Genomic DNA, 17212 nt, shown 5'->3' with positions numbered 1-17212 from the left:
CCAGAGATCTTTCTTTCGTCTGGTTGGTTGACCTCACCACCGGGAGACTCGCTCGAGTTCGGCTGCCTCTGGAAAAAGGACTTGGAACTTCTCCCTCAGACATGGCTTCCAAAGAATCACCAGACGTCTCTGATAAATGCTCGACAGGGTCGCCCAGATTGGGAGGTTGAGGACTGTGAGACAGTTTGGGGCTTCTTGTCTGCAAAAGGCAGTTGAGAGAAAGTAGGAAAATAAATGACTATTAATTATGCTGAAAATATTTGCAATGCCATCAAGGTCTGCCGATCCTGGCAAACAATATGGTAGGAAAAAACTCCATCAGAAGGACTGGACACAGAACACTGAAAACCCAGTGGGTCAAAGTACCAGTTGTGAAAGTTACTGGAAAAAAAAAAAAAACTGCCCCCAAGTATCCCATTAAGATTTTTATCACTGCTCATCTGTACAGATGCCACCTTGGGCAAGGAGCTGCAGACAAGCCACATCATGGGAAAGAATGATAGCAAATCAATTCCTTTGGCCAAATTCTAAGAGTTGTTATGACAACAGATGGGATTGTGCGTGTTTAAATATGCCTCAATGGATGATGCACTCACCCCACAGTAAACCGAACACAGCCAGTCCTTCAAAGTCTTACAGCAAGACTGTTTCCAAAATCAGTAAACTCAGATTGTGAGGGAGATATTTATATCACAGTTGAATTTCTTCTTTTGAGGCCCAAATCCCATAGGTAAGATTGTGTCTACCTTTGGTTATTACTGACCTTGCCAATCAGCAGAAAGTGTTTATAACAACTTACACACACACTCGACACATAATTGCATTTTTAGTTATCTATACCACAATGCAGGAAATTTAATGTGGAAAATGCCCATAACCTATTAGTCAATAACATTCCTTGAACACGGACTACTGGCTGAGCATTGTGGGAGATGCAGAAAAGAAGAGACAACATGTTGCCTAGGGTCAAAACGTTCGAGAACTGATTGGTACAATTAGTGAAGGGCAAAAGGTAACACAAGACAGTGTGTAACCAAGTGTCGACTATGAACTATGTGGTACATCCAGTCACCTTTCCGACAGACATATATCGAGTACCCACCATGCTCCAGGCACTGTGCTCGGTACTGGGCCAGAATGATGCACAAAACCCACATGCCCCTGCCCTCATGGTGTTTACAGTCTAGTCAGGGGACCAACACCGAAGGCGAATTCAAGGTGCGGTGAGACTCTGCTAACTCAGACTGGTGGGGGTGGGGTGCTTGAGTGGAGAATCAGACACGGAAACTGTGTTCTCAAAACAGAGGGAAGCTGTGGGGCGCCTGGGTGACTCAGTCGGTTAAGCGTCCGACTTCAGCTCAGGTCATAATCTCACAGTCCATGGGTTCGAGCCCGGTGTCAGGTTCTGTGCTGATAGCTCAGAGCCTGGAGCCTGTTTCAGATTCTGTGTTTCTCTCTCTCTCTCTCTCTCTCTCTCTCTCTCTCTCTGCCCCTCCCCCGCTTGTGCTCTCTCTCTGTCAAAAATAAACATTAAAAAAAAAAAAAAAAGAGGAAAGAGGTAAGCTGGGAGGAGGGGGTAAACCGGAGGGTAGGGATAAAGAGAGGGAGAGGCATTCCAGGTGGAGGGGACAGCAAGTGCAAAGTCCCCAACGCAGAAGGAGGTGACAAGCCCTGGAGGCTTGCTGGGGCAGGTGTCCAGCAGAGATCAGATCACAGAGCCTCAGAGTCAAGGTGAGGGTGCTCATTCGGATTCTAAGATACCAGAACTCCACAGAGGAATTTTAGGCAGGCCAAGAGGCCAGGGGGCCAGGATCAGATACATTTTTTTTGAAGATTACTGGAGCTATTGTGTGGAGGTCAGAGAAAAGGAGTCAGCAAAAGTAGGGGATTAGGCTGAATAAACGCATCTCCGCTTTCCCCTCTCGCACTGCCCATCGTGACCAGCATCGCATGATTCCAGGCACCTTCTGGAAGGCAAACTGATCAGAATTAATCAAGTAGGTGAGTTTTCTCTTACTCAGATACCTAAGGTGCTGAGGGGCTGGTGGCAGGCTACAGGCAGTCCACAGCAGCTAGTTTTGGGGTTTACTTGCATTCTTGAATTTCCTTTAAGACTTCCCAAGGCTGCCACTGCATTTTGAAGCTAAGCACCGAGACACTTAACTCTCTAGGCAGGAGCAACTTTGTGGGTGGACACCCTATGCCCCACACAGGACCCCACACTTAATAGGGTTCCATGCTTGGTTTATTGTTCTGCTGTGGCTGTCTTGAAACTCTTAGTGATTTTTGGAACAAGGTACGGTGAAAATTATCTAGCCAGATACACCAGGGAACCCTGTGAGGGTAGAACGATCGGTTTCTTTCCCCTCTTTCTTGCTAAAAGTACAAGGAGACCCCTTTTGGCAGGGGCACTCTTGCAGTATCTACACGCTCGCTCCTTGCTACACCTCTCAGGACCTTTCCACAGAGGAAAACTGGAAACGGGAAGATCAGCACACTCCTTGAAGTGTGGAATGTGGCTTCCGGGAGAGGATCAACCTGGGTGTTCCACAGGAAACTCTCAGTGCAGATTACTTGCCAGAAAGGACAGCCATTAACAGTGAAATTGTCTCTTTGGGTTAATTCTTGTGCGCAAGCCCCCAAAGTGGTTTATTCCCAGATTTATTTTCCATAAAGTCTGCTTCTGTAATAAAGATTGGGATCTGGCTTTGGCACCCTGTGAGAATATTACTGGACTAGAAAAATCCTCCTTAAATCACTGTGTGGCTCACCAAGGTCTAGATACATTCGTAGGGTCTCCAAAGAAGTAGTTACCTGGCTGCTACACTCAGCAGAATATGAAGGTAAGATGTCCTCACTGTGACTTAAAAAAAAAAAAAGACTACACATTCGATTTAGCAAAATAGCCAAGAAATAATATTACTTGAAGCAACGTGGCCACGTCGATGACCTCTGCCGTGTGGTCATCTCTGCAACCCACGGCAGCTAGGGTCCAGTTGATGAGTTGTCATTTTCCATTGCAAAAAGGAATAATCCTCGAAGAAAATCAGAATCAAATTTCTATTTCTTGTACAGGGTCATCGTGGTGGTAGTGTGCATAAAAATAGAAATATAAGGGGTAATCTTTTTTTTTTTAACTTCCTGTACACAGCTACTTAGTTCCAAATATAAATTCCCTCTCTTTTTTCTGTGTCATTCATTTTCCCACTGCAAACTATCACTGCATATTAGCAATCTCCTCACAGGGTACCCCCTCCCAGATGCCAGCTCGCTGCTGAGACATCATTTAGTGCAGAGAAAAGACAATGGAAATTGCTGACACTAACTAGTGTCAGATACTCTGTGATTGGATATACGAAAAAAGAAAAGTCAAAAAGCATTCGGAACAGGGTCTCTGTATGCAACACAGGGCTAGGCTCCCGGGGTTAGAAGCACTGCTTTCTGGTTCTTGAGATCATAAGGCATTTAAGGGATATTTTGGGGCCAAGGATAATATATACATAACAGCTGGGCAAGAAGAACTAACTGTGAATGCAGAAAGGGTTTGGGGGAGTAGCTGTTGACACCCAAGGGTGGGTCAGGAGAGGAGGAAGAACGTGGGTGAACATGCTAAGAGACGCCCTGAGTGGAGTCACGCACCTGCACCCGTGTCCTCAGGTCTTTAGGCACTCGGGGACACACAGGAGAAGGTGGGACAAGTGCTGGCCCCTTAAGGGACTTGTTCCCCTGGGCGCACGCTGAGGCATGATGTCGCTCTGTTGTCTCAACTGAACTAACAGATACATCGTCCAAAGCAGTGCAGTGCCAAGCTGTATCCTTCCCTAGGCAACCCCGGGGCAGGATTTTGCCTCCTGCTAACCTCTTTGGTAACACTGAACACATGGAGAAGTTTCACTTTTGTTATTTGACTTGATGCTCAGCAATCTTTGAAAGAGTTCCTGCCCCCAAACGATGTCCCTGTTCTCTGAGGAATCCTTCCCTGCCCACGTGGATAAGCACCTGAAGCCCCATGTCCCATACTTAGGATGGACAGACATTGCAGCTACCTGGGGACAGTCCTGCTTTTGCCTGTTGTCCCAGTGTGATTATTAGTAGAAATGCCCTTTCACTCTCAAGCATGTACTGGCATGAGCAATTAAGTGTAGAGTCACCCATTCCCAGCCAGTCTCAGCTCATTGGACCAAGTAGTAGCCACATGACTTGGGCTGGACCAATCATATTCTCTCCCTTAAACATGGAGACCTGGGACACAGGAGCTATTTCATTAGTGCCTCATGAGAATTTGAAATGTGAGGCCATATGAACTCATGGCTGAAATCGACAGGGAATGTGAAACAGGGAGAGTGCAGAGAAAGGATGAGGCAGATCTGTTCAAGAAAACAGACAAGAGATGTTCGTGACCTGAAAGACAGACAGCATCTATCTGGGCCACTGGGCATCTCGGTTTCTGATTCCAGCACATTGTGGGGGGCCTTTCCCATGAATTCCTTCCAGTTATTTCCATTTTGGTTCTTAAACTAGTTTGAGATGACTTTGTGCCTTGCAACAAGCCATCACTTGACAAAGACCAATTCTAACAGCTCCCCTGCCTGGGCTGTTAACGATGCTAGCGTGTTTCCAATATTAGCAATAAGACACGGAGAAAGCTAAACTCTTCAGAGTTTGGTTCCCATTATTTTGTAGTTCATAGAGTCAACTCTCTTTAAAAACTCTTTTTAAAAAATCTCTTTAAAAAGCATGATGTAGGGTTACTAAGATGTTACTTTGCAAAGGCACCCAAATATATCTTATTGAAATTTTCACTGCGTATGCTATTATTATTATACGAGAAAGGAGAGGTTCAATAACAAAAAAGGGGGGGCAGGATGCTCACACGCTTTCAGATTTGGCCTGATAAAGAAGTCTTTACGTTGGGAGTTATTCCCATTTGGCTCAGGCGAAGTCTCCATCAGGCATCGTCTACAGCATGGCATTTGGAGTCTCTGCCCTAAGCTCCTGAGTGAGAGCTGACCCTCACTGGGGAAGACGTGTGGAGCAGTGGATGGTGGAAATGTTATGTGAGCCATATGAGCAGGACTCAAGGGTTTGGAAGGCTGCATTTCCCTCCCTGCTTCATGGAGACCCATGATACCAACCATCTTCCCCTCTGTTTCCATCACAGCCTTCTAAACGTTTACCCCAAAGTACCAGCTGACCTCAAACGTACAAACCCAAATGGGAAGTCCTTTGGGGTCATGCACAAAGGGATGGTTTGTGTAAACCCGGCCACCTGAACTCCATTTAGCCTTTCTAGTCTTCCCTTCTTCAAAGAGGGCTTTCTATCACCAAGAGATGCTGGGGTGACAGGCTTCACGCAGATTCCCCCCTTTGCTTCATCTGCAACATGCACAGAATGGTCCTCTAGAAAACGGTGACGGGAGCGAGCAGGGACTAACAAATTGATGCCTGCTTCACTGTGATCAACACACGGTAATCTCATTAAACCCTCACTGCTTCATGATACTGGTTACCGCTGAGAAAACAAATCATTTACACAACTTGCCTGAAATACTAGCAAGTGAAGCAACTGGGACCAAGTCTGTAAGATTCCAGAGCTGGCGGTCAGTGGTAAAGTCATTTAACCAGGAGTCTGGAGACACTGGCTCTAGTTCAGCTTCTACCAAAAAGTGGGTGGTATTTAGCCTAACTAAGTCATAGTTTCTCATCTGTAAGACCAGAGGCTGAACTAGTTGGTAGTGAGTCCTTTCAGGAGTAAAATCTCGTAACTTAGGGGTGCCTGGGTGGCTCAGTCGGTTAAGCATCTGACTTCAGCTCAGGTCATGATCTTCCTGGTTCCTGAGTTCGAGCCCCGCATTGGGCTCTGTGCTGATGGCTCAGAGCTGGAGCCTGCTTCGGATTCTGTGTCTCCCTCTCTCTCTGCCCCTGTCCCGCTCATGCTCTCTCTCTCTCTCTCACTCTCTCTCTCAAAAAAAAAAAAAAAACAAAAAACAAAAAACAACACACACACACACTTAAAATTTCCTAACTTAGACATACACACTACACAAAGAAGCAAAAGCCTTGTCATTCAGACTTTCGTTTACTAAGATTTCCTTCAAATTATTTACCTGATTGCACTTGCTTGATAGAAATGTGCGGCTTAGCTAGCACTAAGATTTAAGTTTCCACACTTTCCTCCCCAAGTGCATGCAACATGGTTGCACAGCATTAATTTTTAAAAGACTGCCACACTTGCACTTTATCATCATGAACAAATATTTGCTGAAATGTTCACCAGGAGCATTATGCTGTACGAGGAGATCAAATTTATTCTTATTCTTCGCACTGCTGTTGTATTTGGAGACCAAAGCCAAAGAGAAAGGCAAGTTTAAGCTAGAGGCTTTGATGATGGGTTTCCATTCCCATTTTTCGGACCCCCCCTGGAAGTCAAAGTTGAAATGCCGAGATCCAGAAAAGGAAACCTGCAAATGTAGCTTTATATAATATGTTCACCTTCAGGAGCGGTGAGACGTCTGGTCAGCCAGGTGACTCACGTCACTTCAAATTATGTCATATTTTGAAAACCAAACTCAACGTTGCCTTCCTGAAGTTTTACATCATCCTAATTAGTGCCCAGTTTCCACAGAGAATTCAGAAATATGACATTTCAAACGTATTTGGAATAATTCATTATGCTAATAGAGTTGACTTTGGATAAAATAGGTTTCAACTGTGCAACTCCACTCATACCTGGATTTTTTGGTATACTGTAAGTATATTTTCTTTTCCTTACGATGTCCTCAGTACCATTTTCTTTTCTCTAGCTTACTGTATTGTAAGATTACAGAATATAACACATATAATATACAAAATATGGGTTCACTGTTTACGTTATCGGCAAGGCGTCCAGTCAATAGTAAGCTATCAGTGGTTGTTCTGGGGGAGTCAGAAGTTATACACACAGCTTTGACTGTGTGGGGGGTCGGCTCCCCAACCCCTGCGTTGTTCGAGGATCAGCAGGACTCATTAACTGACTTGGTTAATTTGATCACGACATTCAGACACTTTAATCTCTTTAATTCTTGTACTTGGGGAGCTTTTGACTCAAACCTAGTTAAAATTCTGACTTGAGTTGAAGAGAACTTTCTGGCTTTTAAGTACTCTTGTGAAAGATTCAAGGTGCAAACTATTAGAAGTTAACAACAATGGATCATCCCCAGACTTTCGTTTTCTCTCTCATCCTTACTCCATGTTCCTCTGGCTTCCGGAGAATTAACGAGCTGTCGCTAAGGAAAGTTTAAGTTTCTCTACTTACAGAGTCCTTTCTACAAACCATAGCACAATCACTTGCCTTCCTTCTTTGCCTCTCCTTGTTTACAAATGACTTTATTTTTAAAAAAATTTTAATAAGTGTATTTATTTATTTTCAGAGAGAGAGAGAGAGAGAGAAAGAGAGAGAGAACAAGAGGGAGAGGGAGAGGGGCAGAGAGAAGGACAAACAGAATCCCAAGCAGGGATGCAGGGCTCGAGCTTACAAACTGTGAGATCATAACCTGAGCCAAGATCAAAAGTCAGACATTTAACTGACTGCGCCACCTAGGTGCCCCCCCTGAATTCTTTTATTTAATATCTACATCCAATGGGGAGGCCCGAACCCATGACCCTGAGATCAAGAGTCACATGCTTCACTGACTGAACCAGCCGGGAGCCCCTCCTTGTTTCCAAATTCTAAGGCGTCTGCTGGGCTTGGAACCGGGGATGGGAAGAACGGCAAGAGCTTGCCGAGGACACCTGGCTCCCATCCTGCCTCCATCCTTACAGAAACCTACCCCAGATGGCTGTTATCTGCATCGGCCGACATTGGCTCCCTTCAGGTGGCCCGGCTGCTGCCATCAGGTAAGCCTGGGACCCACAGCCAGGCGCGCGTCGGAAGCAGCAGGCCCTGGTCTCCTCAAGGCTCTTTGGCTACTTCCCACAACTTCTGCGGCTGAGGGCCAGAAAAACAAAACCCAAGCCGCTGTCTCCTCAAGGGCCATTCTTCTGCTGATGGCCAGGCTGGGGAATAGACAGAGGACATCCAGGGTTCTAGAACATGTCAGGTGGACGTGAGAACTATAATCCACACGTAAGACAGAATTGCTTGGTTTTATAACAATTATGAAAGTTTTGGGTGGGTCTGGTGCCAAAGACTTAGAGGAGAAGAAATCAGCTTTTATTTTGTTTTTGTTTTTGTTTTTAATTTTTTTAATGTTTATTTATTTCTGAGACAGAGAGAGACAGAGCATGAGTAGGGGAGGGGCAGAAAGAGAGGGAGACACAGAATCAGAAGCAGGCTCCAGGCTCTGAGCTGTCAGCACAGAGCCCGACGCGGGGCTCGAACTCACAGACCGCGAGATCATGAGCCGGGCTGAAGTCGGACGCGTAACCGACTGAGCCACCCAGGCGCCCCAATCAGCTTTTATTTTTAATAGAAAACGTGAGTGCAAGCACTAAAGGGTCCTGCTGTCGGTGTAAACACACACACAACTGACTGTTTAGTGCATATCCGCGTGCCATGAGAGCAGCTCGGGGACACGTGCCAGCTTTCCAGTCAACCAGGAACTTCTGGGCCTTGCGACCGGAAGGGCATATCTGCACAAGCCCCCCTTTGACGCCAACTTGCAACCGTGCACACCTGAGATTCTTAGAGGTCCCTTCTGTCTGAAGTTTAGCTCTGAAAATCAGTATTTCCCTTCCTCAGCTTGGACCGAGGGGACCCGTTTTCTCTGGGGTTTATTTTGATGAGTTACCCCTGATAAACTCAGCTTATGCCCTGTTTCTTCAAGGGTAATATTTCAACCCCTTCCCCCTTCTTTCCACCAAAAGGGTACCCAGACGTTTTTCATGATTTTCACCTGTGAAAACAGAAAGATGTTTGGTCTGGAGTAAAATCAGACGACTCAGCAGTTGGGCAAAGCACAACTGTGTCTTTCGTCTCCACATTTTCCTTAGCCGTGTGTGTTACTTCGTTATCAGATCAGAAAGATGAAAAGGGCAGTGACGCCAAGGAGTCACTGGCCATTGCCTCCCTGTCTAGAGCCGGCCACAGGCATCCACACAGCGAGGCAGGCACGGCACTGAGCCACGTGAGCCACACGGGACCCCTCTGCCACCCACCTCTCCTCCTGCAAAGCCCCCTCTACAGATGCCGAGAAACCAATGACAAGGACAGCCGGTGCCGAAAAGGATGCTTCCTCATTATTTATAGAAGCACCACACTACACAGATCCTCTCTTTCACGTTATTTCTGTGTCACATGAATCTTTTGAGGTATTACTTCTCTTGTCCTCTCAGTTGTCAGCAACAAACAAAAAAAAATTATGGAACATCTACTCCTGTCACTTATTTCCTGAAAAAAATTGCCAAGCCTTTGTGTTCTAAGGTCTTCCCAGGGGAAGGTCTATTAACATTGTCTTTATGCTACAGAGGCCAACAGGAAGACCTTCTCCCTAGATTGGACTTAGGAGGTGAAGGCGTTTGGAAAATAAATATGGTGGTGTCCTCCCACCCTCCACTGGGTGAGGAGGAAGGTTGCCAATTGGGCAGGAAAAGGGGGGATGAATGACTATCCAGGACCAGCTGGAGCATGCTAGTTTTATTGGTGGTGGTGGTGGCCGCCATGGTGTTCTTCAAATTATGAAGATCTGGATTCCATTTACGAGGAGTGTCCCCACTGGGGAAGACGGATGTAGGGCATGCTTACAGTGTTGGAAACTGGTTCCAAGCTTACCCAGTTTTATGGGACTAGATGCATTCCTTAGGACTGATTTATGACCCCAAGTGATAAGAATAAATTTCTCAATAATTGCTGAAGTCACACCAGATGAGTTTGATTTGCAAAAATTAGAAAGGTGATACTTTCTGTACTAGTGGGTCAGGGAGTGAATCTGTATATGTTACATCTATAATAGAATAAATAAACCTAGAGTAACATAGAAGGCTGACTAACAAAAGTATCATGGAACCAAACAATGGAATATTACACAGTCATCATCAGGGTCTTTGAAGGATTTTTTTTTTCAACTATAACTTCAGAAATGGAAGCAATACCCCCCAAATATTAGCATTGGTTTTCTCTATAGGGTAGTATTCTGAGTAACATACTTTCCTCCTTATTTGTCCCAAATGAGAATAAATTCCTTCTGCAAAGCAGAGATTTACAGAATGAGCATGATATTTTTAAAAAATTTTAATGTTTATTTTTGAGAGAGAGACAGAGTATGAGCGGGAGAGGGGTAGAGAGAGAGTGGGGGGACACAGAATCCGAAGCAGGCTCCAGGCTCTGAGCTGTCAGCACAGAACCCGATGCGGGGCTCAGACTTGTGAACTGTGAGATCAGACCTGAGCCGACGTCGGACACTTAACCGACTGAGCCACCCAGGCGCCCCTAAGCATGATATTTTTAAAGAGCAGATCAGGGGAAGGGAAGACTGTCTCACAAAACATTTAGAAGCCAGAAAGATTCTTGTCTATGGTGACCTGAAGATACTCAAACCCACGCCTGTCTTCTCATGTGTAATCCTTACGATTAGATTCCAGGTAAAAGGACTCATCCTTAAAATGGCCCCTGACATGAGGACTCAAATGCATGGGGAAAACACAGGAACGAAGAAGACACATTTTCATTTTCATGCCATGCAAAATTCTGCAGGAATCCAGAATTGGGTGGACGTCCACGTCCAAAAAAGATTACAGCTAAGAAAGAAGAGCCAAAAGCTATCCATTATTTTTTGGACATGTGGATAATGCACTTTACCTTTTAAGGAGACATGATTCTTGCATCCGTAGTTCTTTTTCTCCCCCCTCCCATCTGCAGTTCTGCCTCCATTACTATAACTTAACTTTAGGACTCTTAAAAAAATTTTTTTTTAATTTTTTTGTTAACATTTATTTATTTTTGAGACAGAGAGAGAGAGAGCATGAACAGGGGAGGGTCAGAGGAAGAGGGAGACATAGAATCTGAAACAGGCTCCAGGCTCTGAGCTGTCAGCACAGAGCCTGACGCGGGGCTCGAACCCACGGAATGTGAGATCGTGACCTGAGCCGCAGCCGGATGCTTAACCGACTGAGCCACCCAGGCGCCCCAAGGGCTCTTAAAATTTGACTCCAGGTAAATTGGGAACTTTAGCAATTTTTCTTTTTTACAGTCTGTTGAATATTTTCTATGTTTCAACCCCTTCGTAGTATGTAGATGATATGATTCTCATTTTTTCCCTTTGCGAGGCTTGTGCCTAAAGGAGCAGATGCGCCCTGGGCTCCTCCCCAGGTCAGCTTGCAGGGCGGCCTCTCCCACTTTCAGGATTAAATGCCAACCTGCCACCTGCCCGCCTGGTGTCCTACCTGTAATAGGACACAGGCCTCGCTTCTGAAACAGCACCTTGAACCGGCTGTTCTCCGACTTCCCTCCCAAGCCGCAATGAGACAAAGACTTTGGAAAGAAGATAAGGCCTAGCTTGACTCCCTCTGTCTTTTAGCATTCTTCCATGGGGTTACAAAGTTATACCATCAGCGAGTTCCAAATCTGGATCTCGTTAACTCAGACCCCCTCCCCCCCTTCAGACACACACTCCTGCAGTTAGTTCTCTTTAGTGTTGTGTTTTCCTCTTGAAGGAGTTGATACACACGAAAAGGCCAGGCGAGGAACACGCCGTTTCTTCGTGCACCCTGTCTGTTATGGGGATGGATGTCCCTTTTCAGAAGGCAAGAGCAAAACAATGGCACTTGTGGAGTTTAACACAAGGAAAACGACTTCCCCTCGTGAAGCAGTTAATAAGTGTTCCTCTGTGCTATAACGGGAAGTATGTAGAATGTATGTAAAATGTCGAATCTATCAGAAAGGCTGACCCTGAAGTTAATGGTCAAGCCAATCACAGTTAGCTATAGTCCTAAATTTGTCTCCACCTCCTCTGAGATTTTGCCTTCAGATTTTTTAGTTTATCCACGTGAGTGGATGTCTCTTGACTGCAAGCTGCCTGGAATCAATCACTCATTATTTCTCTCTCTCTCTCTCTCTCTCTCTCTCTCTTTCCCCTCCTGTATTTTGAAACAAGAAGATGTGCATTATAAACAAGTAAGTGTCACAGGCTTGGGCTCCCACTGTCCTCACTGGGAGAAGTCTGAGCAAAGCAGGGACAGATGCCTTTACAATTCAGAGAGCTAGCAATGCACTTCAAAGGTTTCAGGATAAAAGGTGTCTGAGTGAGGGCTGCTGTTATTATGGGTGATGAAAAGCAAGGGCCTGCCAGGGGGCTTTGAAATTTCAAGTCAAATACAACCAGCCTAACAAGGAATGCTAAATATGCCCTGTAGAAGGCCTCCTAACAAAGCCATTTGCGAATTCATCCTCACGGCCCAGGCTGCAGTCCTTTCTGGAGAGGATGTGGGGCCCCCTAGAGCTGAACCACATTGTAGTGAAACGAGAGGCTTTCCCTGTGAGCAGAGGCCCCTCCTTTGACTTACTTATCCTGGGAGATCTGAAGGTGTCCCCAGTCCCCCTGCAGTGAGGAAGGCCACAGGGAGCTGGGCCAGGCGGGACACTGGGGTATTGGAGGCGGCCATGCCTTCCGTGCTTGTGGCCAGACCCTCTTCAGACTTCTTGAAAGTAGGATCTGCTGATACTTTCCAACTCAAACACACACACCCATCACCACCACCAGCCACCCTCCCAATGTCACTGGAATGTTTTTCAAATGCAAAAATAAATGTGAAAGTTCTGACAATTTCAGGGTAAAGGTTCTTTTCCCCTCTAGAGCCACTATAAGAAAGAACATCAGGGTCTGGGAACACGGAGGACAAGATTTAGAATGAAAGCACTTTCCTCTTTACCACACGGTTCTTACAGAATGCAGATTCCAATCTGGCCGTGCACTGGCAATGTGACCCCAGGTGAAGGCTCTCTGGAACCTTCATTCTCACTTCTACAAAATAATCAAAATATCTACTTGATATAGATGTGGTGAGGAGTCACCGAAAAAAATGCTCAGGAAGTTGTCAACTATAAATGATAGAAAGCATCTAGCTACCCTTGTGGAGAGCTGCTCTCTTGAGGACGGTTCTAGATGGCTGGGCTCCCAGCTATCCAGTGGGGGTCCCTCGGCTTGGGGGGTCCTATGTGAGAGAAGAGAATACAACCACCCTCTTTCTGTGTCCACCCCGCCTGACATGAGTAAATGGTTACTTCCAATTTCAAACCAGAGGACGTGACATCTTCCGAGGCTGAGCGTTACTCCTTTAACCAAAAAGGAGGAAGAATATCAATTTCCAACCTTATTACATCCCGTTCCTCCAAAATACACCACTGTCATTGTAACTTGTGTATAAATGCTTTTCAAAAAATAATCCCTCAAAACGACTTCCAAATATCCCATTACTGGCTGATATATCCAAAAAAAAAAAAAAAAAAAAAAGTCAGTGCTGAGAATTTCTTTCAAGCATAAGGAAAGACAGCAGTGCAGGGACCCCAAACACTGCACAATTTATGATGGAGAATCCCACATTATGAAGCTAAATCTCTATTCTGCAAGAAGACAGGAACAGTTAAAATGGCGGCAGATTTTAAATTGTAGGGAGAAGCCATGCGTGACATTTTTCTCCTTTCCTGCCCTCCTGTTCAGCGCACGACACGTGTGCAAGGAAATAATTAAGCTCCATTTTAAATGAATTATAGCAATTACAGAATTATAGAAACGTGAAATTACAGAAACATGAAAATGATTAAGCAGCATGGGAAAAAATTAGAGGTAAACACCCCATCGTAAGTGAGACCGTGGGGGGAGGGGCGATGATTCTCTGTAGCAAGTCTGGCCGAACTTTTACTTGAATGTCCCCTTGGGGACAAACTTTCCAGTTTGAGCTTGTTACCCCCCAAAAAGACCAGTGAGACCGGTTATTAAAAAAGGAAAGGCAGGGGCCCCTGGGTGGCTCCGTGGGCTAAGGGCTTGACTCTTGGTTTGGGCTCAGGTCTCCACGTCGAGGTTCGTGAGCCCGAGCCCCGAGTCTGGCTCTGCACTGACAAGGTGGAGTCTGCTTGGGATTCTCTCTCTCCCGCTCTCTCTGCCCCTCCCTGGGTTGCGCACACGTGCTCTCTCTCTCTCTCTCAAAAATAAATAAACTTTAAAAATAAAAAAAATAAAATAAAAGGAAAGGAAAGGGAAAGAGGTCAGTGTGGTCACTGAAGACTGACCAATGGGAAAGAGACCACCTCTGTACAAAGGCCAGTCTGCCGGGGGCTTCCTAAACCTCACGGTTCAAGCCCTCATGGTAAAGAGCAAACGCTTCTGGCCTGCACATGCTCAGGAGACGAGAAAGAAATAGGCCACGCGTCTGGAGGGACACAAAGGACGTGGGTGGCAATGTGAGAGAGGTCTGTGGGCACAGCGCCCAGCACCCAGCCAGGTATCCAAGAGCTGGAAACTCTCCCCACCCTTTCCAATTTTCATGTTCCAAACTGCCCCGTTTGGACACAGAGGGCACCGAGGACTGTGGGTAAATAAGTAACATGCTGAACACCGACTCTGGGGCCAGACGGCCTGGGGTCCAACGCCAACCCCATTACTTATCACGACTATGTGGTCTTGGTCAAGTAATGTAACGTCTCTGCGCCTCGGTTTCCCCATTTGTAAAACGAGGACCACAGTACATCCACCCCATGGGTTGCTGTGAGAAACTAATACTTTTAAAGCACTTAGAAGGGTGGCTGGCCCAGAGTAAGTCCTGTATCAATGTGTCTGTTGCTCTCACGTCTTGTTATTAACACGCACGTCAGTAACACGATCAGGAGCCAGCACCAGGTGTCCTGGGGCCGAGTAAAGGAAGAGCCACGGTGCTCCGAGGTTATCAGAATGACGTGGTTTCTGTCGGACGTCCACGACTACTCTGCCTCGAGCAAGGCGGCGAGGAGGGAGGCTTGCCGCAGAGCCCCACTTTTCAGATGGTTGCCCCATCTCTGACTCGCCTCCACATTCCTGCCGGCTCCGCAACTCAGTGTGTGGAAAGCAAACGAAGTATTTCGAAGCAGGCATGCAGTTAGTGTGCACCTTCATATTAACTCTCACAGTTAACACAGAAAGACACGCGCGTGTTTCAGAATGCTGCAAGCATTTGGCTTTGATGGGTTTAAATCGGGGCTTGGGGGAGACAGGGAAAAAGTATACAGCCCATCTGGTTTAGTGGCTGATGCCGATTAGAAAGCCACACGCAACGGAATAAAAAGGCAGGAGGTGAGGTGCAACTCAATGCAGAGAAAGAAAAGGAGTACTAACTCGCTGAGATGATTCAATTTTCATCAAGTACCTTTGAATGTCAAGTTCTGTCTGAAGAGAGATCAGCATGCACTGCAAAGCCTGTATAACAGGAGAAAAGGAGAAAAAAAAGATAGAAAAGAAAAGGGGTGAAAACATGATGAGAAAAAAGAATAGGCTGACCAAAATGGACCGATCATCTATTTGTTCACGATGTAAATGTAGCAGTTAACCCCTGTCCCCCTCAAGGAAGGAGAAAACAGTGACAGTCCCATCCTTACGTTCTAGAAAGAAATGGCGAAAGCCAGCCTCGCCTGGCAACGAGTTTCCCCTAAAACATCTTGCCACAAGCCTATCTAAATTCACCGCGTCATCTGAGAATATGTCACATTGGCCAATTGTCTCCCAAGGCTGCAGGGAAGCTACGAGAGTTGCCAAACCAGATTGAAATACCCTTCCTAGTCTGAGTGCAGTTTGGTGGTGAGCCCCGCCTGCCATCTTGATTGGGAATGGCCACTGGGCTTCTCTCAAGACTGGCTTGTGAGCTCAGTGCTCTGAACCTGGGCTCTGCCATGCAGGATGACAAGACTTTCATGATCACACCCAATGTGAATACTTGCAGGAACAGAAGATCAGGATCACGGCTGAGGGAACAAATTCTGTCCCTGAAATCTGGGTGACCCTGGAGTGTGTGTCTTCAGTTTATTATGCTTCCTGTGCCAGTATGTAAATATTTCAATTCTCATTGATCCCCTGATGAATTTTTGGACTTTATCCTTTATGTCTATTTATTTTTGAGAGAGCGAGAGACAGAGTGCAAGCAGGACAGGGGTGGAGAGAGAGGGAGACACGGAATCCGAAGCAGGCTCCAGCTCCGAGCTGTCAGCACAGAGCCCGAAGTGGGGCTTGAACTCACAAACTGCGAGATCATGACCTGAGCCAAGGTGAGACGCTCAACCGACTGAGCCACCCAGGCACCCCTCGGACAACTTCGTTTTTTAAATAATCACGGTGGAAATACCTTTTTGTCTTTCTAAAAATGAAAATTTCCATAATCCTCATGAGCAGATGACTCACTCCTGAATCCAGAATCAGCCAGTGAGAACTGAAAGCAGGGTCTCAAAGAAATATGACTCCCGCGTTCCCAGCAGCATTATTCACAACAGGCCCAAGTGGAAGCAAGGGTCCACCAACAGATGAGCGGATAAACAAAACACGGTGTGTATGTGTAATGAATATTATCTGGCCTCAGAAAGGGAAGAAATTCAGACACACGCTACAACATGCAGGAGCCTTGAGAACATTATAGGAAGTAACATAATCCGCACACAAAAAGACAAACGCTGTAAAGAGTCCGCTTACGTGAGGTACCCAGAGTAGTCAATTCAGTGATACAAAGTAGGATGACGGGTGTCAGTGGCTGGGAGGAGAGGGGGATGGGAAGGTGCTGTTTGACGTGGACAGAGTTTCAGTTTTGCAAAAAGAAGAGTGCTGGGGGCTGGTTGCACAACACGCACCTAACACCACTGAACTGGTTAAGATGGGGGTCCCTGGGTGGCTCAGTCGGTTGAACGCCCGACTCATAGTTTCAGCTCAGGTCATGATCTCGCAGTTTCGGGAGTTCGAACCCTGCGTCGGGCTCTGGGCTGACAGCCTGGAGCCTGCTTGGGATTCTCGGTCTCCCTCTCTCTCTGCCCCTGCCCCGCTCATGCTGTCTCTCTCCCACTCTCTCTCTCTCTCTCTCTCAAACACACACACGCACATTCTCTCTCTCTCTCTCTCTCTCTCAAAATAAACAAAACTTAAAAAAAAAAAAGTGGTTAAGGTGGTAAACTTTGTGTCATGTGTATTTTACCACAATTAAAAAGAAAAAGTAAAAAAAACAAAAAAAAAATCGGCCAGTGAGATGTCCTGGCTCGACACCCGCTTGTTACAATTACTGCATGTGCACACGG

The 17212-nt window shown here is 46.2% G+C and overlaps 1 protein-coding gene across 8 annotated transcripts in view; it reads right to left on the bottom strand.

Annotated features, from left to right (window-relative positions):
* KIAA1217 (KIAA1217 ortholog) overlaps positions 1-17212 on the bottom strand; it is a 447053-nt gene that overhangs the window by 142282 nt on the left and 287559 nt on the right. For 5 of the 8 annotated variants that reach the window (XM_060659152.3, XM_060659156.3, XM_060659151.3 and 2 more), the window contains exon 3: positions 1-199. In XM_060659152.3, the coding sequence (XP_060515135.3) occupies positions 1-199 (199 nt within the window). Of the gene's footprint in view, positions 200-15278; positions 15360-17212 lie in introns of all 8 variants that reach the window. The other 3 variants (XM_081796071.1, XM_081796072.1, XM_060659150.3) reach the window with 1 other exon arrangement.

This window comes from Panthera onca, chromosome B4, assembly GCF_046562875.1.
Source record: "Panthera onca isolate mPanOnc1 chromosome B4, mPanOnc1 haplotype 2, whole genome shotgun sequence".
Classification (NCBI taxonomy): Eukaryota; Metazoa; Chordata; class Mammalia; order Carnivora; family Felidae; genus Panthera; species Panthera onca.
This window is presented reverse-complemented; position numbering and strand designations above follow the sequence as displayed.